Source organism: Aegilops tauschii, chromosome 7, assembly GCF_002575655.3.
Source record: "Aegilops tauschii subsp. strangulata cultivar AL8/78 chromosome 7, Aet v6.0, whole genome shotgun sequence".
NCBI lineage: Eukaryota > Viridiplantae > Streptophyta > Magnoliopsida > Poales > Poaceae > Aegilops > Aegilops tauschii.
In genome coordinates this window covers 530,186,647-530,211,356 of record NC_053041.3, presented here as the reverse complement: position 1 = coordinate 530,211,356, position 24,710 = coordinate 530,186,647, and the positions used below count along the sequence as shown (strand labels likewise).

Below are 24,710 nucleotides of genomic sequence, written 5' to 3'. Positions count from 1 at the left end.
GTTGGAGATTACTACTACTCCCGTACTCCCAATTGGAGTGTTCTTATTGCCAATGGTTTCTTCCTTCTCCCTATATATAGGACGCCAAGCAACACCAACCAGAGCCGCCATTAAGTCTACGAGTTGGCCGACCTGCCGTTTGCCAGAATGATGGATACCGCGGCGCACGTTCTCGTGTTCCCTTGGCCACGGCAGGGGCACATCAACCCCATTCTCCATTTCGCCACCACCCTCGTCAACGCCGGCGTCCAAGTCAGCTTCCTCCACACCGAGCGCAACCTCCGCCGTCTCGCCCAGGCGCCTCTGCCGGGCCTCCGCTTGCTTTCTATCCCCGACGGCCTCCCCGACGACCAACCCTGCAGCTTCTTGGATCTCATGGAGTCCATGTGCACGACCGGCAGCGCCGCGTACCGTGCCCTGCTCCTCTCGCTTCTCTCCGCCGTTGATGCGCCGGTGACATGCGTTGTCGCCGATGGCACCATGCCGTTCGCCTTCGACATCGCCGAGGAGCTCGGCATCCCAGCGCTCGCCTTCGCCCCGCACAGCGCGTGCAGCTACCTGGCGCTCCTGTCCATGCCCAAGCTCCTCGAGCTCGGCGAGACCGCCTTCCCTGCGGACGACCCGGTGCGTGGCGTCCCGGGGATGGAGGGCTTCTTCCGTCGACGTGACCTTCCTCGTGGTCTCTCCTGCGCTGAAAAAGGCGGCGAAGACCCCTTGGTGCTAAAGCTTGCTGAGGTCACCGCTCGTAGCTGCAAGGCGCGTGCGCTCATAATCAACACCGCTGCGTCCATGGAGGGGCCAGCGCTCGCTCACATCGCGTCGTGCGCATGCGAGGTCTTCGCCGTCGGCCCACTGCACGCCATGTCGAGGATAGCCGCAAGTGCGAGCCTGTGGCGGGAGGACGACGGGTGCATGGCCTGGCTGGACAGCCACGACGACCGGTCCGTCGTGTACGTGAGCCTGGGGAGCCTCGCCGTGATCACCCAGGAGCAGTTCACCGAGTTCCTCTCTGGCCTGGCAGCCACCGGGTACGCCTTCCTCTGGGTGCTCCGGCCGGGCATGGTCCAGATGACCAGCTCCGCGCTCCTCCGAGAAACCGTCGCGGCAGTGGGAGGCCGCAACGGACGTGTCGTCGAGTGGGCTCCTCAGCGGGACGTATTGCGCCACCGGGCGGTGGGCTGCTTCCTGACACACGCTGGATGGAACTCGACGCTGGAATGCGCCGTCGAGGGTGTGCCGATGGTGTGCTGGCCCTTCTTCGCCGACCAGCAGACCAACAGCCGCTTCGTTGGCGCCGTGTGGAGGACGGGGCTAGACATGAAGGACGTCTGCGACAGACGCGTCGTGGAGAGGACGGTGAGGGAGGTCATGGTGTCCGACGAGATTAAGGAGGCGGCCCAAGCCATGGCACAACAGTTGAGGCTGGATGTCGCGGAGGTGGGGTCGTCATCGTTCGAGTTCGAGCGGCTCGTCCGCTTCATCAGGGAGCTCAACATCAGCTCCAGGATCTCTGATGAAGCCTAGAAAGAATGAAGAACTAGTACAGGCTGGTAACAATTTGCTAGACACTTTTGGACTAAAATAAACGTATTTTTTAGTGCCACCATCAGTATATGCAGAGCGGTCATGTTTTTCTTAAAAACTATTGGCTCCATCCCATAATATAAAAGTGTTGTTGTCATTAGCGTAGTGTCAAAAACGTTCTTATATTGAACGAAGAGAGTAGATAATTTCTCATTTGCGTTGTAAAGGAATATAATAATTTAAAGTATTAAGTTGATCCAAAGATTAGTATGAGTTGGCTATGACGACTTGGTGGATGGGCTCCTAGCCCAAGAGCAAAAACAGCCCTCCGCCATATGGCACCGCATGTACGGATATAAGTGCGTATGCCGAAACCACTAATTAAGGAGTATTCATTGCAAAGGTCATTTTTATATTTTCAGGTGGTGACAAGTGGCGTGCTGTATGTACGCCATTTTTTTCGCAACCTGAGAGTTTTTCCTTTTTTTCGTAGATCCGTTTATTCAAAACGTTTTATCTCTTAAACTGTGCGTTCAAATCTATAACCGTTTTCATCGTTGGATTCCTCGCGCCGAGATCTTCAAAACTAGATTTCATGTTGATAGGTTTTGATGAACTTTTTCTTCAAAAAAAACGGACGAAAAAACCAAACCGGGAGCACGGTTTTTTTCCCTTTCCGAAAGAGACACGCCTGTTCCTCTCGCGAAATCACAACCATGCCTCTCGCGAAATCACAACCGTGCCTCTCACGGAAGCAAAGCCGTGCCTCTCACGGAAGGAAAAAAAAGAGAAAACACGTTTTTCCCCGTTTCCGAGGAGGCACGGCCGTGCCTCTCGTGAAAGCACAACCATGCCTCTGCGGAAGCAAAATCGTGCCTCTCGCAAAAGAAAAAAAATAGAAAATATGTTTCTTTTCTCGTTTCCTCGCGGAAGCACAACCACGTCTCTCGCGAAAGCAAAATCGTGCCTCTCGCGGAAGGAAAAAAATAGAAAATGCATTTTTTCGTTTCCGAGAGGCACGGCCGTGACTCTCGCGAAAGCACAACCGTGCTTCTCGTGGAAGCAAAACTGTACCTCTCGCGGAAGGAAAATAAAACAGAACACACGTTTTTTTTCGTTTCCAAAAGGCACGGCTGAGATTCTCGCGAAAGCAAAACCGTGCCTCTCGCGGAAGCAAAACCGTTACTCGTGGAAGAAAAAAGAAAAAAGAAAACGCATTTTTTACGCAATTTTTTTTCGATCCAAAAGCTAAGGTAGACCGGTGGAAAACCGAAACGTCGAAAAAAAACAAAAAAAATTAAAAAGCCTAAAACGCATGCGAAAAAATTAAAAAAAAAAAAAACAAAATCCGGAGGGCGCGACACGTGACGGGCGGCTGAGAGCGTGCCAAGTGGCGTTGTAGGCTCCCGAAGGAGCGCTCGTCAACTAGTTGCTCCCTCCGTATACACATGCATATGGTATATATCTGTATTCCCAGCCCGTATACTGCATTAAGTCAAATCATAGCAAGACCCACTGGTCAAGTCATTATCAAGTACATGCGCATGCACTGTCTCCTCCCCATCTCACACCTACAGGAAGTCATGGAAGAAACAAACCCTTACTTTTATTTTCTCTTTCACAATTTTAATCATTCGTATCTTTTGAACCATAATTTTGTTTCTGAAACAATTTATATATTTGAGCTTCTGTCGTCAATACCTTTTGAAAAAGATCAATCTAGGATAAATTTCAAACATGTTTTAATTTCAAGGTTTCAATCCAGTTATTTCACTCAATCTGTTTCAATCTACTTACCCAAACATGTTTTAATTTTGAACAAGAGTGAAATAAGTTTTCTGAAATGAAAACCATTTCAAAAGAAATATGTTAAACAAATCTATTTTAAAAGAAATATGGGAAACAAACCTATTTCACATTTAATATGTTGATTTTTTTTAAATATGTGGACGAGTGAAATTCGTGTGTGGACTGCTTAGAACAAAAACGAATGAGTGAAATAAGTTAACTGGAACCAAAAAAATTATATTTGCGACGATGAGTGCACAAATATTCAAAACAAACCTATTTCAAAAGAAATATCTGAACAAACCTATTTCACTAGAAAGTATGTGAAACAAACCTATTTCAAAAATTTCAAATGTTGAACTTTTAAAATATTTGGAAGAGTGAAATATGTGTGGGGACCGCTTAGACAAAACAAATCAGTAAAATATGTTTTTGAATGAAATAAGTTAACTTAAACTAAAAAATTATATTTGTGACGATGAGTGCACAAATATTCAAAAGAAATATGTGAGGCAAACCTATTTCACTAGAAAAATTTGAAACAAACCTATTTCATACATTTCATATGTTGGAATTTTTGTAAAATATTTGAACGAGTGAAATATGTGTGGGGACTACGTACTTAGAACAAAAGGAATGAGTAAAATGTGTTTTTGAGTGAAATAAGTTAGTGAAACTGAAAAATTGTATTTGTGAAGATGAGTGAACATATTCAAAAGAAACCTATTTGAAAATAAATATGTGAACCATACCTATTTCAAAAGAAATATGTGAAACAAACATATTTCACATTCCATATGTTGAAACTTTTGTGAAATATGTGGATGAGTGAAATCTGTGTGGGGACTTCTTAGAACAATAGGAATGTGTGAAATGAGTTAATCAAAACTAAAATATGATATTGGATTTTAACATTTCAACATATTTGTGCTTCTGGCGTCAATACCTTTAGAACAAGATTAATCTAGGTTAAATTTCAAGCATGTTTTAATTTCAAGGTTTCAATCCAGTCATTTTCACTCAATCTATTTCAATCCACTTATTCAAACACGTTTTAATTTTGACCAAGAGTGAAATAAGTGTTCCGAATAAAAACTATTTCAAAAGAAATATGTTAAACAAACCTATTTCAAAAGAAATATGGGAAACAAAACTATTTCACATCCCATATGTTGATTTTTTTAAAAAAAATATGTGGACGAGTGAAATACGTGTAGGGACTGCTAAGAACAAAAACGAACGAGTGAAATATGTTTTTGAGTGAAATAAGTTAACTGAAACCAAAAATAATAATATTTGTGACGATGAGTGGCCAAATTTTCAAAAGAAATATCTGAAACAAATCTATTTCACTAGAAATATGTGAAACAAACCTATTTCACAAATTTCAAATGCTGGAATTTTAAAATATTTGGACGAGTGAAATATGTGTGGGGACTGCTTAGAACAAAAGAATGAGTAAAATATGTTTTTGAGTGAAATAAGTTAATTGAAACTAAAAAATTATATTTGTGGTGATGAGTGGACAAATATTCTAAAGAAACCTATTTCAAAATAAATATGTGAGACAAACCTATTTCACTAGAAATATTTGAAACAAACCTATTTCACACATTTCATATGTTAAATTTTTGTAAAATATTTGAACATGTGAAATATGTGTGGGGACTACGTACTTAGTATAAAAGGATGAGTAAAATGTGTTTTCAATTAAATAAGTTACTGAAACTGAAAAGTTATATTTGTGAAGATGAGTGAACAAATATTCAAAAGAAACCTATTTTAAAGGAAATATGTGCAACAAACCTACTCCCTCCGTTCCAAAATAGATGACTCAACTTTGTAAGTACAAAGTTGAGTCATCTATTTTGGAACGGAGGGAGTATTTCATATTCCATATGTTGAAACTTTTGTGAAATATGTGGATGAGTGAAATCTATGTGGGGACTTCTTAGAAAAACACGAATGCGTGAAATGAGTTAATCAAAACTGAAAAATGATATTAGGTTTTAACATTTCAACCCACCTATATCTATGTTAGTCATTCAATTTTCAGCGTGCGAAACAACTTATAACAACACCAATGAGTGAAATATGTTTTTGAGAAACTAGTTCTTTGATGAAATACCGAAGGTATATGTTCAAAGTATGCATTTATGATCTTCAAAGAAAAAATGACAACCGGGTCCTTCAGTACCGCCCCTCTTCAGCAGTCAGCACATGTCGAATTCACGCTAAATTGTCATCAATGACGTAGCCAACCTGATTGATGAGTGAGCAGATATTAAAAAGTGGAAGGAGCAACGTAGCTTCGCTCTTTGGCATGAGTAACGGGTTATACCAACTCAAGTTCTCTTCCACAACGACATGTGCAGAGATGCTACTGTAGATTGATGCACATGTGCAGAGGGCTCTTCTAGCAAATGGTTTATTACTCCATCACGCTTGTAGCAAACGCCGGCCCGAGCTTCCACTAAATCTAAGAGTTGGACGGCCTGCCGATTTGCCGCGGTGATGGATGATGCCGCGGTGCACGTTCTCGTGTTCCCTTGGCCACGGCAGGGACACATCAACCCCATGCTCCATTTCGCCACCGCCCTCGTCGACGCCGGCGTCCAAGTTACCTTCCTCCACACCGAGCGCAACCTCCGTCGTCTTGCTCAGGCGCCTCCGCCGGGCCTCCGCTTGCTGTCCATCCCCGACGGCCAACCCGACGGTCACCCTCCCGGCTTCTTGGAGCTCCTGGAGTCCATGTCCACGACCGGCAGCGCGGCGTACCGGGCCCTGCTCTCTGCTGCCGATGCGCCGGTGACATGCGTTGTCGCCGACAGCACCATTCCGTTCGCCTTCGACATCGCCGAGGAGCTCGGCATCCCATCGCTCGCCTTCGTCACGCACAGCGCGTGCAGTTACCTGGCGATCCTATCTATGCCCAAGCTCGTCGAGCTCGGCGAGACCGCCTTCCCTGCAGACGACCTGGTGCGTGGCGTTCCGGGGATGGAGGGCTTCCTCCGGCGACGAGATCTCCCACGTGGACTCTGCTGCGCTGAAAGAGGCGGCGAAGACCCCTTGGTGCTCAAGATCGCCGAGGTCACCGCTCGTACCAGCAAGGCACGTGCACTCATAGTCAACACCGCCGCGTCCATGGAGCGGTCAGCGCTCGCCCACATCGCGTCGTGCACAACCGACGTCTTCGCCGTAGGCCCGCTTCACGCGAGGTCGAGGTTCGCCGCAAGCGCGAGCCTGTGGCGGGAGGACGACGAGTGCATGGCATGGCTGGACGGCCACGACGACCGGTCCGTCGTGTACGTGAGCCTGGGGAGCCTCGCCGTGATCACGCATGAGCAGTTCACTGAATTCCTCGCCGGCCTGGCAGCCACCGGGTACGCCTTCCTCTGGGTGCTCCGGCCGGACATGGTCCAAATGGCCAGCTCCGCGCTCCTCCGAGAGGCCGTCGGGGCAGCCGAGGGCGGCAGAGGGCGCGTCGTCGAGTGGGCTCCTCAGCGCGACGTGTTGCGGCACCGGGCGGTGGGCTGCTTCCTGACACACGCAGGATGGAACTCGACGCTGGAGTGCGCCGTCGAGGGCGTGCCGATGGTGTGCTGGCCCTTCTTCGTCGACCAGCAGACCAACAGCCGCTTCGTGGATGCCGTGTGGAAGACGGGGCTGGACATGAAGGACATCTGCGACAGAGGTGCCGTGGAGAGGACAGTGAGGGAGGTCATGGTGTCCGACGAGATCTGGGGGGTGGCCCAAGCCATGGCGCAACAGTTGAGGCTCGATGTCGCGGAGACGGGGTCGTCGTCCTCTGATTTCGAACGGCTCGTCCACTTCATCGGGGAGCTGAAGCACTGTGTGAAGCCTAGCTCAGGCTGAACAACAGCTTTGCCTCACCCACCTGAAAGTAAGGGGGATGAAAAGTATTATAGGAAAGGCCAGTAATCAGCCCGTAATGGGCCCGTGAGTTTAGCATTTTTGGGCTAAACAATGCTCTCTCCCACGGCTGCCTCTAGGTGTACAGGTGTACGGCGACCCCGCGACAGTTAGGGAGCTCCGCGATCTCGTGGAGGCGTGTGCGCCGTCGATCCTTTGCATTGTTGAAACTCAACTTGCGAAGGCCCGAGTGGAGGGATTGGCTGTTTCTTTAGGTTTTTCAGGATGTTTTGCAGTTCCAAGTAACGGTCGTAGTGGTGGTTTATGTATTTTTTGAAAAGATCATGTTAATCTCGCAATAAAGAACTTTTCGCAGTACCACATAGACTCATGGATTTCACAACCAGGTGCTGATGATTGGCGTTTATCATGCTTTTATGGTGAAGCCAACAGAAGTCCGAGGCATAACACATGGGAGACGATGAAGAGATTACGAGGGGAAAGTACACTTCCTTAGGTGTGCATTGGAGACTTTAACGAGGTGCTGCGCCCGGAGGAGCACATGGGTACTAGCACTCGAGACAGTGGTCAGATCGCAGGCTTCAGAGAGGCTGTGGATGTGTGTGAGCTTGCTGATTTTGGCTACAAAGGCCTTGATTGGACGTGAGAAAAGAGAGTCAGGGGAGGCGAGTTCTGTAGGGTGCGACTGGATCGTGCGCTGGCTAGTCCTAGTTGGTCGGCGCTGTTCCCTTTTGCATCTCTTGAGCACCTAACAGCAGCCAAGTCAGATCACTGTCCCATTCTGCTTAATACAGAGCTGGAGACAACAAGTATGAGGCACGCTCTAAAAAAACCCTTTCGATATGAGTGTATGTGGGAAACAAAGGAAGATTTTCATCAAGTAGTGGAGGAAGTCTGGAACCGTAATCAACCTTCTCTTTTAGTTTCGGACCTAGCTGCCAAGCTCAGTTCAGTTTCTGTAGCGCTAGCTCAGTGGGGACGGAGGTCGTTTGGATCAGTCCGGCAGGAGCTTCGTTCGTTGCGACATCAGCTAGCTACCCTACGGGCAGTCCCGGGTCGGGTAGGCCCAAGTGAGGAGGAGAAGCGAGTCCAAGATCGTATGATCGAAGTTTCTCTGGCGGAGGAGATCATGATGAGGCAGAGATCACGAATAAAATGGCTCGCTGAAGGGGATAAGAATACTGAATTTTCTCAGAAAAAAGCAAGTGCCCGCAGGGCAAAAAACAAGATAACTCAGCTACAAAGAAACGACGGTACAATCAGCACTGATCGGGAGGAGCTGGCACGCATGGCTACTGAGTTTTACTCTAATCTCTATACTTCGGAAGGTACAATTGGTATGGAGGAAGTGCTCTCCCATATACCATCAAGGGTAGATGCTGAGATGAATACACGCCTGAATAAGTCGTATAGCAAAGAGGAGGTCAAAGAAGCGCTATTCCAAATGTTTCCTACAAAAGCTCCGGGACCTGATGGATTCCCGGCGCACTTCTTTCAGAGGCATTGGGATTTATGTGGTGAAGAGATTACGGGTATGGTCTAAGAGTGCTCGATGGAGTTGACTCACCGGAGGATATCAATCGTACGTTCATTGTTATGATTCCGAAAGTTGCTAGTCCAAAAATCTTAGGACAATTTCGGCCAATAAGCCTTTGTAATGTAATCTACAAGATTGCATCAAAGGTCTTAGCCAATAGGCTGAAAATGATTCTTCCAGAGGTGATTTCAGAAGAGCAGTCAGCGTTCGTTCCTGGACGTCTCATCACGGATAATTTTATAACTGCCTATGAGAGTTTACACTATATGAAAACGAGAAGAGTAAAGAGTAACCAGTATTGTGTGCTAAAACTGGATATGATGAAAGCATATGATCGACTGGAATGGCCATACTTGAAGGCGGTCATGACGAAGTTGGGTATTAGCCCGAGGTTCATCGATACTATTATGAGGTGCGTGTCGTCGGTGTCTTTTTCGGTGCTTTTTAATGGAGGTGTGTTGGATGATTTCAGGCCTTCTTGTGGAGTTAGGCAAGGGGATCCAATATCCCCCTATCTGTTCGTCATTACAGCAGAGGGTCTATCTTGTTTACTGAAAAATGGCATCCGCGGTATCAAGGTGGCACCGACGGCCCTGGAGGTCAATCATGTTCTGTTCGCAGATGAAAGTTTACTGTTTTTTGAGGCATCAAATGACGAAGCAAGGAGAGTCCGCGACTTGCTGCATGTTTATTGCAATGCCTCCGGCCAAAGAATCAATGCTGACAAGAGCTCTATTTATTTCAGTAAGGGAGTTCCGGACAGCTTGAGAGGTGAGATCAAGGAGACCCTAGCAGTTCATACTGAATCTCTTTCGGAGAAATACTTGGGTCTTCCAACGGATGTTGGCAAATCCAAGGAGGGATGCTTTCGATATTTGAAGGATAGGATTTGGAAACATGTGCAAGGGTGGATGGAGAAGTGCCTCTCTGCAGGAGGAAAGGAGGTCTTAATTAAATCAGTTGCCCAATCAATACCAACATATTCGATGTCATGTTTCAAGCTGCCTCGTGGTCTTTGCAACCATATCAATGGGCTTCTGAGGAAATTTTGGTGGGGGAGTAAGAGGGGTGAAAGGAAGACAGCCTGGGTCTCCTGGAATACTATGACAAAACCAAAATATATGGGTGGAATGGGTTTCCGCGATATTGAGCTTTTTAACCTAGCTTTATTAGCTAGACAAGCTTGGAGGATATTACAAGATCCGAGTTCATTGAGTGCCCGTGTCTTGAAATCAAGGTACTTCCCGGAGGGAGAGTTCTTGGATGCGCCACTTGGACCAAACCCATCTCAGGTGTGGCGCTCAATCGGGGAAGGAAGAGAAGTTCTGTCCCTGGGCTTGATTAAGCGTATAGGTACGGGGGAAGACACTCAAATTTGGCAGCACAACTGGTTACCGAGGGATTTCAAGCTGAGACCGATCTGCTCTCGATCAGCTAACCCGCCCCTGTTGGTGTCTGATCTCATTAATCAGTCAACCAGGACATGGAATAGGCAAGTATTAGAGGATCACTTCATTGCACCAGACATAGATGTCATTCTGAATATTCCGCTTAGTACGCGAGTGCATGAAGACTTCTGGGCGTGGCACTATGATCGTAGGGGCTTATTCTCAGTATGTTCTGCTTACAGAATGATCTCTGGAATTAAATTTCAGTGAGAAGACTGGTTGGAAAATCGAACAAGCAACTCGAACCAAACGGCGACGAAGAATGACTGGTCAAGACTGTGGAAAACAGAGGTGCCATCAAAGGTCCGGGTTTTTGTGTGGCGTTTGGCCCACACGTCTCTGCCGACGGGATCGACCAGACACGAGAGGAAGATGGCTACATCTCCAGTATGCGCGATATGCTCGGTGACCGAAGATACTTGGCGTCATTCTATTCTCAACTGCCGGATGGCTCGGTGTGTCTGGTCGGGAGATGAAGGTATTCTTGAGCATGTGATATCAAATCAATCTGAAGACGCAAGACAGTGGCTCTTTTGGCTGTTTGACACGCTACCTCGACATGACCTAGCCCGTGTGCTAATCACAATGTGGTCTATCTGGTGGGCTAGGAGGAAAGCCATCCATGATAATGAGTATCAGAGTCCCTTAACTACAATGAGTTTCATCAATCGCTACCTGCAGGACCTGGAGATCACCGCTGCTTCTTTACCGAAAGCTAACGCAGGAGCGCTGCCGCGCCAGGTGCGTCGGGGGTGGCTTCCACCGGCAGAAACAGAAGTGAAGATAAATGTGGATGGAGGTTTATCTCGCAGTGGAAACAGAGGTGCAGCAGCAGCTATTTGCAGAGACTGCAATGGAACCTTCCTTGGAGCATCAGCTGTTGTGTTCGATGGACTCTCTGATCCAGCCAGTTTGGAAGCATCGGCATGCAATGAGGCTTTGGCCTTGAGCCAGGACTTGCATGTTCAGCGACTTCTAATCGCCTCTGATTGTGCCGAAGTAATCACCAATATGAGCCGAGACACAGTTGCAGTTTATGCGCCAATTCTGCATGAGATAGCTATTCGCAGAAGGAATTTTGAGCATGTTGTCTTTCGTCATGAACCGAGGGAATGTATTAGTGAGGCTCATAGATTAGCTAAGGCCGCGTCGACTCTTGACGTGGGCCGCCATGTGTGGCTAGGGACTATCCCGGACATTATTTGTATTCCAAACTCTTTGAACTTTGAATAAATCCCTAGTTACACCTAAAAAAAAGGTGTAGGGCTCGTGACGAGGGCCGGAGAGTGCAGTAGCTGCACTATGCCGAGACCACCAAGGGACTTTTCAGGGAACTTCAGTTGTAGTCTTGTAGTACACACAAACATTGGGAACCCAGCGGCGCTGGAAGCATTGGTAGTCCGGGAGACTCTTGCGCTGGCAAATGGTCTGTACCTACGAAGAATAAAGATAGCATCAGATTGCAAAGTGGTGGTAGACGCCATCAAGCATGGGAGTGCACCTGCTTATGGTGTCGTGTTACATGAAATATCACTTAGTATATGGTCGTTTATTATAGGGTTGTTTATTTCCTGTACTATTAGTCATGAGTCTCGGACTTCGAATGTTGAGGCCAACCGTCTTGCAAAACATGCACTAGCGCTAGGGACTGACCGTTATGTCTGGCTGGGGTCCCTGGGAGCTTAGCTTCGTCCCTGTAATCATGACGATTGAATAATATGTGCATATTTGCCTCGAGAAAAAAAAGTGTGGGGCTCGTAGGCGTACAATATGGATGGAGCAGCTGTTACCAAGCGGCCAGGATTTCTGACACACAAGTGTCAGGGCACTCGTGTCCCTGGTGTCCTTTTTTATTTTGGCTTTTGATTTTCAAATTATTATATTTTTTAACAAAAATTTAAATTAAATTATGTTTTTGTATTCTTGTTCTCCGTGACCAACGCTTTTAAATAAGATTCATTTTAAATATATTTTAATCATTTATATAAAAATATGTTAAGTTTCAATGTTGAAACAACTTGAACGATGAGCGATCGATAAATATATATTATATATACACACTCCTCTAAAAGCATGAAAGGAGGAGAACCAATTCATCACGTCCATCTAATCTTATCATCTGATGGTCTACATCAGATCAACATACTAAACATATTTTATGCTTTAATTACCCATCATGCCATTATGTTCAAGACCGTGCTAAAATCCGACTAGTTGCTAGATAGCGACATATCCGACCGGATTCTAGATCTGCTGTTCCACCCCGCGATTCAAAACACGATTATACTTTCTTTTCCCAGCCCCACGGTTCACTCCCTGAGTTTATGAAAAGTTGATATACTAATTTTCTTTAACTAATCTTAAGTATGCATGCTAGTATATAGGGACAAAATTGATGATGTCAGCAAAAGATTCCATTGAAACTCAAAATTCAAAGTGTTTTGTAGCTTAAACGATTGGTGGGATTGAAAAATTGTCTTCGCGGCGAGACCTTCGAAATTAGATCCCATGTTGATATGTTTTGACGACTTTTTTATCAGGTGAAAAGTTATCAGGCATTTACTACATAAGTTACTATGTCTGAGACATATAAGTTACCAAGTTGTTTTCAGAAATTACCGGACATGAAAAAAATGGTATTCGAACCTTTCTTCCCACGTGCACATGCATGTATGCATTAGATGACAATGTCATCCTATATCTCCCTATTTTGAAACTTGAAAATGTTTCGTAGCTCAAATCATCAGTCTGATTGAAAAACTGTTTTCACATAAAAGATTCATCGCGACGAGATCTTTAGAATTAGATCCCATGTTGATATGTTCTGGCGATTTTTTTGGTATAAAAGTTACCACGCATGTGCTACGTAAATTATCATGTCAGTTCAACATAAGTTATCATGTTGTTTACACAATTACCGTGGCATAAAAAATGGTTTCTTCGACCTTCTCCCCACATGCACATTCATGCTTGCCCTAAAGGACGAAACATGCTAATCTCAGGGAAGATTCCATTGAAATTCAAAAAAATGGGAATGTTTTGTAACTTAAACCGTCGCTCTGATACAAAAGCCATTTTCACATAAAAATTCCATTACGACGAGATATTCAAAACTAGATTTCATGTTAATATGCTTCGACAACGCCTAAGCTAACTATGTTATCAACTCTATTGTGTGTACATTACCATGCTATTCACACACAAGTTGCCGACGGGTGTGTTTCAACAAGTCCCCCCTCCCGGTCGAAAGTTATCACACCCTAGGCTAAGTAAGTTATCAACTCAGTTGTGCACATATTATCATATTATTTACACATGAGTTACCGGGTCAAAACTATCACCGTGTTTGTACGTAAGTTATCATCAGGTCTGCGTTGCGTAAATTACCATGTAATTCACACAAAAATTATCAAGGACATGTTTCTTCAAGTTTATTTTCCTGGGTCAAAAGTTACCAACGTGTTGCACAAAAGTTATTCGATCTGTGGTGCATAAATTACCATGCTATTCATAAAGTTATCAGGGGTGTATAACAACAACCCCACCCCCGCCAAAGTTACCACAATGTTTGTACGTAAATTATCAGGTGTTGATTCGTAAATTACCATGCTCTTCACACAGAACATACCACATTTGTGTTCATGTTGGTATGTTCCAATGACTTTTTTCAGGCAACCACGCTTGTACTATATAAGTAATCAGATCTGTGGTACATAAGTTATCATGATGTTTACAAAGAACATTACCGGTACATACAAAATGGTTCCTCCATCCGTCGCAACGAGACCTTTGAAATTAGATCTCAGGTTTGTACGCCATTTATCAAGTTTGCGGTGTTTACACAAAAATTATCGCGGGTATGTTTTCAACAACTTTTCTCTTTCTGTCAAAAAAGTTATCATGATGTTTATATGTGAGTTACCAGCTCTATGGTGCGTAATTTACCATGCAGATTACACATGTTGCCGGAGGTATGTCTTTTCTCTTCGGGTCAAAAATCACGACAGTGTTTGTATTTAAGTTATCAGGCTATATTTCGTATGTTATCGTGCTATTTACATATAAGTTATCGGGAATATATTTCAATACCAACAAAATCCACGGTACCACGGGTGTTTATATGTAAGTTATCATGTCCGCTATTTGTATATTACCATGCTATTTACACAGAAATTATCGAGGTATGTTTTCAATAACCTTTTCACTCGGTCAAAGTTACCGTGGTGTTTGTACATAAGTTATCATGTCTGTGATGCATATACTATCATGTTACTTACAAAGAAAATATTGGGTTATGTTTCAATAAACATTTTCCCCTCGATCAAAAGTAACCAGGTCTACGGTGTGTAAACTACTATGATATTTACACATAATTTATTGGGATATGTTTGAACAAAAGAAATCACCGGGAGAAAAATTACCACGGTGTTTCTAGGCATAAGTTATCTGGACTTTTAGCATGTCGTCTAACTAGAAAAAAGGAAATAAAATGTTCAAATAATGCTTAGAAAAATTTGATCATCAAAAAAGGAAAAAAAAATCTCACGTCATATTCAATGTGGTAAAACAGATACCTAAGTAATCATAGAAAAGATCTGGAAACTGATGACAACAACTAATGGTGGGTGAGTTGGCCAGCTCGGAAAAATTGGATCACCAGTTCATCTGGTAAAATAGGCAAGCACGGGGATTATGGGCCGAATCACAAGTTGACCTGGTAAAAAGCGCGGACGTGTGCGTGGATTGCGGGCTGACAGTTAGAATGCCTTCGATCCTCCTTTCCCCACCTTAATTTTTATTTTCTCGCCCCAAAAAAATTGGATCACTAGTTCACCTGGTTTTTTTTAGACAAACTGCAAAGCTTTATTACTCCGTCACAATGTTTACAAGGACGAAACCAAGTCCATTGGGCTGGCCTAACCAAACATGGCGACCAGCTCCTAATGATAAAGCGTGCTTTGCGAGCTTGTGAGCCTCGAAGTTCAAGCTACGAAATTCATGCCTAATATTACATGTATGAAAAGTACACTTGTGCTGCACTATTTCATGCACAATTGCACCATATCTTCCCTTGTCGTCTACTGCAACTTTGCAGTCGCTGGCAACCTGAATCTTCCGTCCGTAAAGATCATCAGCTAGAGATAGCGCCTCTCTTATGGCCATTGCCTCCAGTGTAGTTGGGTCTGACAAGTTGGGAAAAACAACAACCGAAGCTCCCAAGAATAAGCCCTGATGATTTCTACAGATCACTCCAACAGTCCCATACGCTCCTCCTCTCCCGACAGCAGCATCAGCATTGAGCTTTGCTAAACCCACCGACGGTGCAATCCAGTGGGTCGGCTGGCTTCTAGTCACAGTCCTGCTAGCAGTAGCCGGCTTCCACATGGCCTTGAGTTCGCCTATATAAGATTGTATGAAACCGTTGATGGACCAAGGAGTCTGGAAAATATCCTCATACATGGCCTTCCTGCGAGCACCCCGGATTGCCCATAATGTGACCACGAACAGTGTGAAATCCTCCTGGCTCAAGTGTTCGTGCATAGTGAAGATCCATCTCTTCACATTATCTTCTGCCGAAGCACTTAGTTTGTCAAGGATTGCTTCACTTGTTAATGCCCAAGTGCTCCTGGAAACCAAGCATTGATCATTTGGGCCGGCCCATTAATCATTTCAGCTATCCCGATTTTCCGAACCTTCTATAGATGACCACACTTTTTTTTCCAGTTTTGGGAACCTTCTAGAAGGTTCCTGAATCGGTTCTTTTTTCTTCCTTTTTTCTGTTGTTGTTTCTTTTATTATTTTCTTCTTTCCTGTTTTTTTTGCTTTTCTCTCCTTTTTTGTTTACTTTTTTCCTTTTCAATATTTTTAGATGTTCGTCTCTTTCAAAATTGTTTGCAAATTTAGAAATTTTTCACATTTTCAAAATGTGTTCACTTCTCCAAATTTGTTCGGGAGTTTCAAACATTTGTTCACTTTTCCGAAAGTTGTTCACATTTTCAAATTTTGTTATTATATTCAAAAAATGTTCCATTTAAAAAATATTCATAAAAATGTTCATCTTTTCCGAAAATGTTTGAGTTTTTTCAAAATATGTTAACATAATTTAAAATTTGTTCGCGTTCACGTAAAATATTCTTATTTTTTATTTTATATAAACACGAATAAAAAAATTTCTAGTTTAAAAAATTTGTTCGGAAAATTCAAAAAAGTTTGTGTTTCCAAAAAATTGTTCACATATTTCAATTTTTTCACAAGATTTAGAAACTTTTAACTTTTGCCCAAAAATGATCAAAACTTTTAAACTTGTTCACAAATTCAAATAATGTTTTGGAATTTCAAAAATTGTTCCCGTTAAAATTATTCACAATTACGAAAAATGTTCATGTTTTCTAAATTTGTTTGCAAATTAAAAAAATCGCATTTTCCAATTTTGTTTATGAGTTTGAAAAGCGTTCCTCTTTTATGAAAATATTATTGTTTTAACAATCAGTTCACATTTTCAAATCTTGTTAAGAATTTCAAACCTTGTTGAAGATTCAATAAAATTCCGTTTTTTCAAAAAAGTAGAGTTTTCTAAATTCTGTTCACGGATTCGAAAAGTGTTCGTGATTCTAAAAATATTCCCATTTTGACAAATGTTCACGTTCGAAATTTAAAAAGTTTCAGATTTCCTGCTGTCTTTGGTTCTTAGAGTCTCGCGGTAGTACATAGACAAGATAGGTCATTAGCTCCGTTGGCTAGCAAAGCACGCACAAGAACATGAGATCCTGGGATTGAACCCATGCGAGCACTTAGCGGCTACAATAACGAAGCTGGTTTACAGCGCTCACGGCAGCCTCTACTGGGTTGGCCCAGTGGCGCTCGACCTGCTGCGTGAGTGCATATAACTATATCCAGTTGACCTAGGGACCTTTAATGATTGTAGCACAGCGTAACACCTTAAGAACTCAAACACCGATCCGAATTTTTTCAAAAATTCGAACGCAAAAACTTTTTTTCGGAAATAAAACGTGAATGTTTTACCATACGCGAACATTTTTCAAATTTTTTGAAAACTCAAACATATTTAAACACGCAAATGAATTTTGGAGAAGCGAACAATTTTTACAAAGGGAACATTTTTTAAACTACCCAAAAAACTGAATTGGAAACACAAACAACTTTTGCACGCAAACAAATTTTGAATTTCCCAAACATTTTTGAAAAGATGAAGCTTTTGGAATTTGTGAGCAATTTTTTAACGCACGAATATTTTTTGAATCTTGAGAACAAATTTCGAAGCACGGACATTTTTTTAAAGCACGGACATTTTTTGGATTTGAAGAACAAATTTTAAAAATCCTGAACAAATTTGGAAGCGTAATTATTTTTGAATACATGAACAAAAAATTGAAATCCGGTACATTTTCTGAATTCTGAAAGTTTTGAACTATTTTGTGTATTGAGAACATTTTTTCGAAAACAGAACATTTTCTGAAAACATGAACGTTTGGGAATTTGTGAACAGTTTCTTAAAGCACAAACTTTTTTTGAATCTTGAGAACAAATTTCGAAACGGAGAACAAATTTCAACGCGCGAACAAAATTTTATAGCAAGGTCATTTTTTGAATCTTGAGAACAAATTTTGAAACAGGGAACAAATTTGAAGCGTGATGTTTTTGAATACGTGAACAAAAATTGAAATCCAGTACATTTTATGAATTTCGAAAGTTTTGAACCTTTTGTGTAATGAGAACAATTTTTAAATTTGGAGAACATTTTTTATCAACATGAACAAAACTTGAATACTTTGAAAAAAGATTTGAAAAAAATATAAGAAAATAGAAAAGAAAGAAAAAATCTAAGAAAGAAAATTTGTTGAAAAGAGAAATTAACTTGAAAAGGAAAACTGGAAGAAAACAAAAAAGTAACAAAAAGAAAAGAAAAAAAGAACAAGAAAAAGGAGGAAGCAGAAAACAGAACGAGTAAAATAGAAAAAGAAAAAAAATAAAATAAAAACCGGTTCAGGAACCTTCTGGATGGTTCCCAAAACCAGTAAGAACCGGCTTGGAACGCTCTGGAAGGATCCCAAAACCGGAATCTGTACGGATGCTAAAGATGGGCCGACCCAAATAGCTCGCTAGTCGCACCCCCCTGTGCGATTAGTCGACACTTTGCCGCAAATAGGAAATCGCAATAGGAGGTCCCGGTAAAAAAGACAAGCATGGGGATTATGGGCCGAATCACAGTTGACCTGGTAAAAAACGCGGACGTGTGCGTGGATTGCAGGCTGACTGTTGGATCGCGACGTGCAAGGCAACTTTGTCGAAAAATCAGGAAAACAGATCGAGGCCCATCTACCCACACGTGCGCATCGGACGGCGATGAAATCGTTCGCATCTGTTAGATTTCTCGTTATGTTTATCCTCTCCTATCTCTTCTCGTAGGAAAAACAATAACAGAACCAGTGCCCCTCCCGCTAGCTAACCCTCACCCGTCAAAAAAAAGAACGGGTTCAATAACTCCCAAACGGCCTGTCTTTTGACTTTTAACCCGAACGCTTTAGCTGCCGTCAGATGCTCTGCACTATTCTTAGAGCATGTGCCACTGCCAAGTCAGTGAAGAAAATATGCCCTAAAGGCAATAATAAAGTTGCTATTTATATTTCCTTATATCATGATAAATGTTTATTATTCATGCTAGAATTGAAGTGCTAGTTATCGACTAGAGGGGGGTGAATAGGCGATTTTTATGAAAGTCTTCAAAACATGGTGTTTTGAAGACAAACAATAGAAATGAATCTATTGACGTGCAGCGGACAGAAGACTACACTAGACAACCAAAGTCAAGTAAGCAATGAAGTGAAAGTACAAAGACTATTAGCAGCTAGGTAATATGGATCAGGATGGAAGATAGTATGAAGCTAAACAACAATAGTCGTCACACAGTGAAGTCAATCATATCTAACAGGAAGGCAAAGACTTCATGAAGACAAACTGTAAGTAAATAGAGGGAGGAGATAGAACCAGTTGCTTGGTGAGGACAGGGATTTGTTGGACCTGTTCCAGTTGCTGTGACAACTGTACGTCTGGTTAGGGAGGCTGAGATTCAACTCAGAAGACCGCGCCTTGACCTTATTCCCCTTGAGCTAAGGACACTCAGTCCTCGCCCAATCACTCAGGAAAGTCTTCAAGGTAGACTTCCAAACCTTCACAGACTTCGTTTACCGGCAATCCACAATGACTCTTGTATGCTCAGAACGTGACGCCTAACCGGCTAGAGGATTCACAGTCCTGAAGTGTAATAAGTCTTCAGATCACGTGGACAGAAAGACTTCAGTGATGCCTAACACTCTTTGGCTCTGAGTGTTTTGGGCTTTGTCCTCGCAAGGATCTCTCTCTCAAATGCTTCGGAGGTGGGTTGCTCTCAAACGACAAAAGCCGTGCACTAACTCTGAGCAGCCACCAATTTATGGTGTAGGGGGTGGGCTATTTATAGCCAGGAGGCAACCCGACATGATTTGTCCGAAATGACCCTGGGTCACTAAGGAACTGACACGTGTCCAACGGTCAGATTTCAAACACACGCGGCAGCTTGACTTGGGCTACAAGTAAAGCTGATTCATCCAACTCTGGATAAAATTTGCTCTCATTGTCTTCACTCGAAGACATAGGATTTGGTTGAGCATCACTTCAGTCACTCTGACTTTGTTCACTTGGACCCCACTTAACAATGTGGTGGTTCCTATGACTCAACAAAGAAGAAAAAGAAACTACGAAATAACTATGTCTTCGCACTCCATAGTCTTCACGTGAATGTCTTCTCGAGTCATAATCTTCGTTGTGAATATCTTCATATACCACCATTGTCTTCAAGGTCTTCACACATTTTTAGGGGTCATCTCTGGTAGGTAAACCGAATCAATGAGGGACTACTACCTGTGTTATCCTGCAATTCTCACAAACACAATAGTCCCTCTGTTGGGGAACGTAGTAATTTCAAAAAAATTCCTACACACACGCAAGATCATGGTGATGCATAGCAACGAGAGGCGAGAGTGTCGTCCACGTACCCTCATAGACCGTAAGCGGAAGTGTTATGACAATGCGGTTGATGTAGTCGTACGTCTTCACGATCCGACCGATCCAAGTACCGTACGCACGGCACCTCCGAGTTCAGCACACGTTCAGCTCGGTGACGTCCCACGAACTCACGATCCAGCAGAGCTTCGCGGGAGAGTTCCGTCAGCACGACGGCGTGATGACCGTGATGATGTTGCTATCGATGCAGGGCTTCGCCTAAGCACCGCTACGATATGACCGAGGTGGATTATGGTGGAGGGGGGCACTGCACACGGCTAAAAGATCAACTGATCAACTTGTGTCTTCATGGGGTGCCCCCCTCCCCCGTATATAAAGGAGTGGAGGAGGGGGAGGGCCGGCCCTCTCTATGGCGCACCCTAGGGGAGTCCTACTCCCACCGGGAGTAGGATTCCCCCCCTTCCAAGTAGGATTAGGAGAGGGAAGGAAGGGGAAGGAGGGAGGAAGGAAAGGGGGGCCCGGCCCCCCTCCCAATTCGGATTGGGCTTGGGGGGGCGCCCCTCCTTTGCTCCTTTCCCCTCTTTTCCACTAAGGCCCAATAAGGCCCATATACCTCCCGGGGGGTTCCGGTAACCTCTCGGTGCTCCGGTATATTCCCGATCACACCCGGAACCATTCCGATGTCAAAATATAGTCGTCCAATATATCAATCTTTATGTCTCGACCATTTCGAGACTCCTCGTCATGTCCGTGATCATATCCGGGACTCTGAACTACCTTCGGTACATCAAAACACATAAAATCATAATACCGATCGTCATCGAACGTTAAGCGTGCGGACCCTACGGGTTCGAGAACTATGTAGACATGACCGAGACTCATTTTCGGTCAATAACCAATAGCGGAACCTGGATGCTCATATTGGCTCCTACATATTCTACGAATCTTTATCGGTCAAACCGCATAATAACATACGTTGTTCCCTTTGTCATCAGTATGTTACTTGCCCGAGATTCGATCATCGGTATCTCAATACCTAGTAATATCTCGGTACTGGCAAGTCTCTTTACTCATTCCGTAATACATCATCCCGTAACTAACTCATTAGTTGCATTGCTTGCAAGGCTTATAGTGATGTGCATTACCGAGAGGGCCCAGAGATACCTCTCCGACAATCAGAGTGACAAATCCTAATCTCGATCTATGCCAACTCAACAAGTACCATCGGAGACACCTGTAGAGCACCTTTATAATCACCCAGTTACGTTGTGACGTTTGGTAGCACACAAAGTGTTCCTTCGGTATTCGGGAGTTGCATAATCTCATAGTCATAGGAACATGTATAAGTCATGAAGAAAGCAATAGCAATATACTGAACGATCGAATGCTAAGCTAACGGAATGGGTCAAGTCAATCACATCATTCTCTAATGATGTGATCCCGTTAATCAAATAACAACTCATGTCTATGGCTAGGAAACTTAACCATCTTTGATTCAACGAGCTAGTCAAGTAGAGGCATACTAGTAACATTCTGTTTGTCTATGTATTCACACATGTACTAAGTTTCCGGTTAATACAATTCTAGCATGAATAATAAACATTTATCATGAAATAAGGAAATAAATAATAACTTTATTATTGCCTCTAGGGCATATTTCCTTCAGTCTCCCACTTGCACTTGATTTAATATTCTAGTTCACATCGCCATGTGATTTAACACCAATAGTTCATATCACCATGTGATTAACACTCATAGTTCACATCGCCATGTGACCAACACTCAAAGGGTTTACTAGAGTCAGTAATCTTAGTTCACATCGCCATGTGATTAACACCCAAAGAGTACTAAGGTGTGATCATGTTTTGCTTGTGAGAGAAGTTTAGTCAACGGGTCTGCCATATTCAGATCCGTATGTATTTTGCAAATTTCTATGTCAACAATGCTCTGCACGGAGCTACTCTAGCTATTTGCTCCCACTTTCAATATGTATCTAGATTGAGACTTAGAGTCTGGATCAGTGTCAAAACTTGCATCGACGTAACCCTTTACGATGAACCTTTTGTTACCTCCATAATCGAGAAACATATCCTTATTCCACTAAGGATAATTTGACCGATGTCCAGTGATCTACTCCTAGATCACTATTGTACTCCCTTGCCAAACACAGTGCAGGGTATACAATAGGTCTGGTACACAGCATGGCATACATTTATAGAACCTATGGCTGAGGCATAGGGAATGACTTTCATTCTCTTCCTATCTTCTGCCGTGGTCGCGCTTTGAGTCAACTTCACACCTCACAACACAGGCAAGAACTCTTTCTTTGACTGTTCCATTTTGAACTACTTCAAAATTTTGTCAAGGTATGTACTAATTGAAAAAACTTATCAAGCGTCTTGATCTATCTCTATAGATCTTGATGCCCAATATGTAAGCAACTTCACCGAGGTCTTTCTTTGAAAAACTCCTTTCAAACACTCCTTTATGCTTTCCAGAAAATTCTACATCATTTCCGACAACAATATATCATTCACATATACTTATCAGAAAGGCTGTAGTGCTCCCACTCACTTTCCTGTAAATACAGGCTTCACCGCAAGTCTGTATAAAACTATATGCTTTGATCAACTCATCAAAGCGTATATTCCAACTCCGAGATGCTTGCACTAGTCCATAGATGGATCGCTGGAGCTTTGCACACTTTGTTAGCACCTTTAGGATCGACAAAACCTTCTGGTTGCATCATATACAACTCTTCTTTAAGAAATTCATTTAAGGAATGCAGGTTTGACATCCATTTGCCAAATTTCATAAAATGTGGCAATTGCTAACATGATTTGGACAGACTTTTAAGCATCGATACAAGTGAGAAAATCTCATTGTAGTCAACACCTTGAACTTGTCAAAAACCATTTTCGACAAGTCTAGCTTTGTAGATAGTAACACTACTATCAGCGTTCGTCTTCCTCTTGAAGATCCATTTATTTTCTATGGCTTGCCGATCATCGGGCAAGTCAACCAAAGTCCACACTTTGTTCTCATACATGGATCCCATCTCAGATTTCATGGCCTCAAGCCATTTCGCGGAACCTGGGCTCATCATCACTTCCTCATAGTTCGTAGGTTCGTCATGGTCAAGTAACATGACCTCCAGAACAGGATTACCGTACCACTCTGGTGCGTACCGTACTCTGGTTGACCTACGAGGTTCGGTAGTAACTTGATCTGAAGTTTCATGATCATCATCATTAACTTCCTCACTAATTGGTGTAGGTATCACTGGAACTGATTTCTGTGATGAACTACTTTCCAATTTGGGAGAAGGTACAATTACCTCATCAAGTTCTACCTTCCTCCCAATCACTTCTTTCGAGAGAAACTCCTTCTCTAGAAAGGATCCACTCTTAGCAACAAAGATCTTGCCTTCGGATCTGTGATAGAAGGTGTACCCAACAGTTTCTTTTGGGTATCCTTATGAAGACGCATTTTTCCGATTTGGGTTTGAGCTTATCAGGCTAAAACTTTTTCACATAAGCATCGCAACCCCAAACTTTAAGAAACGACAATTTGGGTTTCTTGCTAAACCACAGTTCATATGGTGTCGTCTCAACGGATTTAGATGGTGCCCTATTTAACGTGAATGCAGCTATCTCTAATGCATAACCCCAAAACGATAGTGGTAAATCGGTAAGAGACATCATAGATTGCACCATATCTAATAGAGTATGGTTACGATGTTTGGACACACGATTACGCTGTGGTGTTCCAGGTGGCATGAGTTGCGAAACTATTCCACATTGTTTCAAATGAAGACCAAACTCGTAACTCAAATATTCTCCTCCACGATCAGATCGTAGAAACTTTACTTTCTTGTTACGATCATTTTACACTTCGGTCCAAGTAAGGCCACCGCTGCTACCCTTCGGTTGCTGGCACTGAGCTGTACATCATGGAGCAATTCTATGATTACAGGATGATTGAAGAGGGCTCCGTGGTTGAGCAAGCTCATGAGATACAGTCATTTGCTAGAGAACTTGAGCACTTCAGTTGTATGCTACCGGACAATGTGCGAAGTAAAAAGGAACAGAAGGAGTACAAAGAGTTTGAGCAGCTTTTTAGCGTTCCTGTACATTGCAATCACAGCGATTTACATGTCATAGAGAACATTCAAAACAATTGATGATTATGCATCTCAGCGATTCACATGTCAGAGCCAATATTTACTTCACAACTAAAGAATAAAGAAAAAATGGATCGACGCTGCTGACAGCAAAGGGCGTCCCATTCGAAAATATCAAACGCATGTCTTCTTGCTAAAATCAATGAGCAAAATTTGACAAGGTTTTCCTATTCCAAAATATCAAATGCCTACGATTGTGGAATGGGCAGGGTTTGCCATCAGTTCGGACATTGACATGGCACCTCGTGCTAAATAAACCAGTTGTTCTTTTTGTGCAGTTCCACCAAAATCAACCAAATTCGCACGTAGCTTGTAT

The 24,710-nt window shown here is 43.2% G+C and overlaps 3 protein-coding genes across 3 annotated transcripts; 2 read left to right on the top strand and 1 right to left on the bottom strand.

Moving 5' to 3' along the window:
• The first annotated feature begins 100 nt into the window (after positions 1-100).
• Positions 101-1,791, top strand: LOC109765155 (myricetin 3-O-rhamnoside 1,2-glucosyltransferase UGT709G2-like). The gene has a single exon (XM_020323929.4). The coding sequence runs from the start codon at positions 148-150 to the stop codon at positions 1,522-1,524; it is 1,377 nt and encodes a 458-aa protein (XP_020179518.1). The 5' UTR covers positions 101-147; the 3' UTR covers positions 1,525-1,791.
• A 3,783-nt stretch (positions 1,792-5,574) lies between these two features.
• LOC109765156 (myricetin 3-O-rhamnoside 1,2-glucosyltransferase UGT709G2) lies at positions 5,575-7,563 on the top strand. The gene has a single exon (XM_020323930.4). It carries the CDS (start codon positions 5,827-5,829, stop codon positions 7,186-7,188), a length of 1,362 nt encoding a protein of 453 aa, XP_020179519.1. The 5' UTR covers positions 5,575-5,826; the 3' UTR covers positions 7,189-7,563.
• Positions 7,564-15,057: 7,494 nt separating this feature from the next.
• LOC141027345 (uncharacterized) lies at positions 15,058-15,732 on the bottom strand. The gene has a single exon (XM_073504346.1). It carries the CDS (start codon positions 15,730-15,732, stop codon positions 15,058-15,060), a length of 675 nt encoding a protein of 224 aa, XP_073360447.1.
• Between the last annotated feature and the right edge of the window lie 8,978 nt (positions 15,733-24,710).

Coding starts and splice junctions, on each gene's coding strand:
- LOC109765156 (XM_020323930.4), top strand. CDS start 5,827: ATGGATGATGCCGCGGTGCACGTTCTCGTGTTCCCTTGGCCACGGCAG.
- LOC141027345 (XM_073504346.1), bottom strand. CDS start 15,732: ATGCACGAACACTTGAGCCAGGAGGATTTCACACTGTTCGTGGTCACA.
- LOC109765155 (XM_020323929.4), top strand. CDS start 148: ATGATGGATACCGCGGCGCACGTTCTCGTGTTCCCTTGGCCACGGCAG.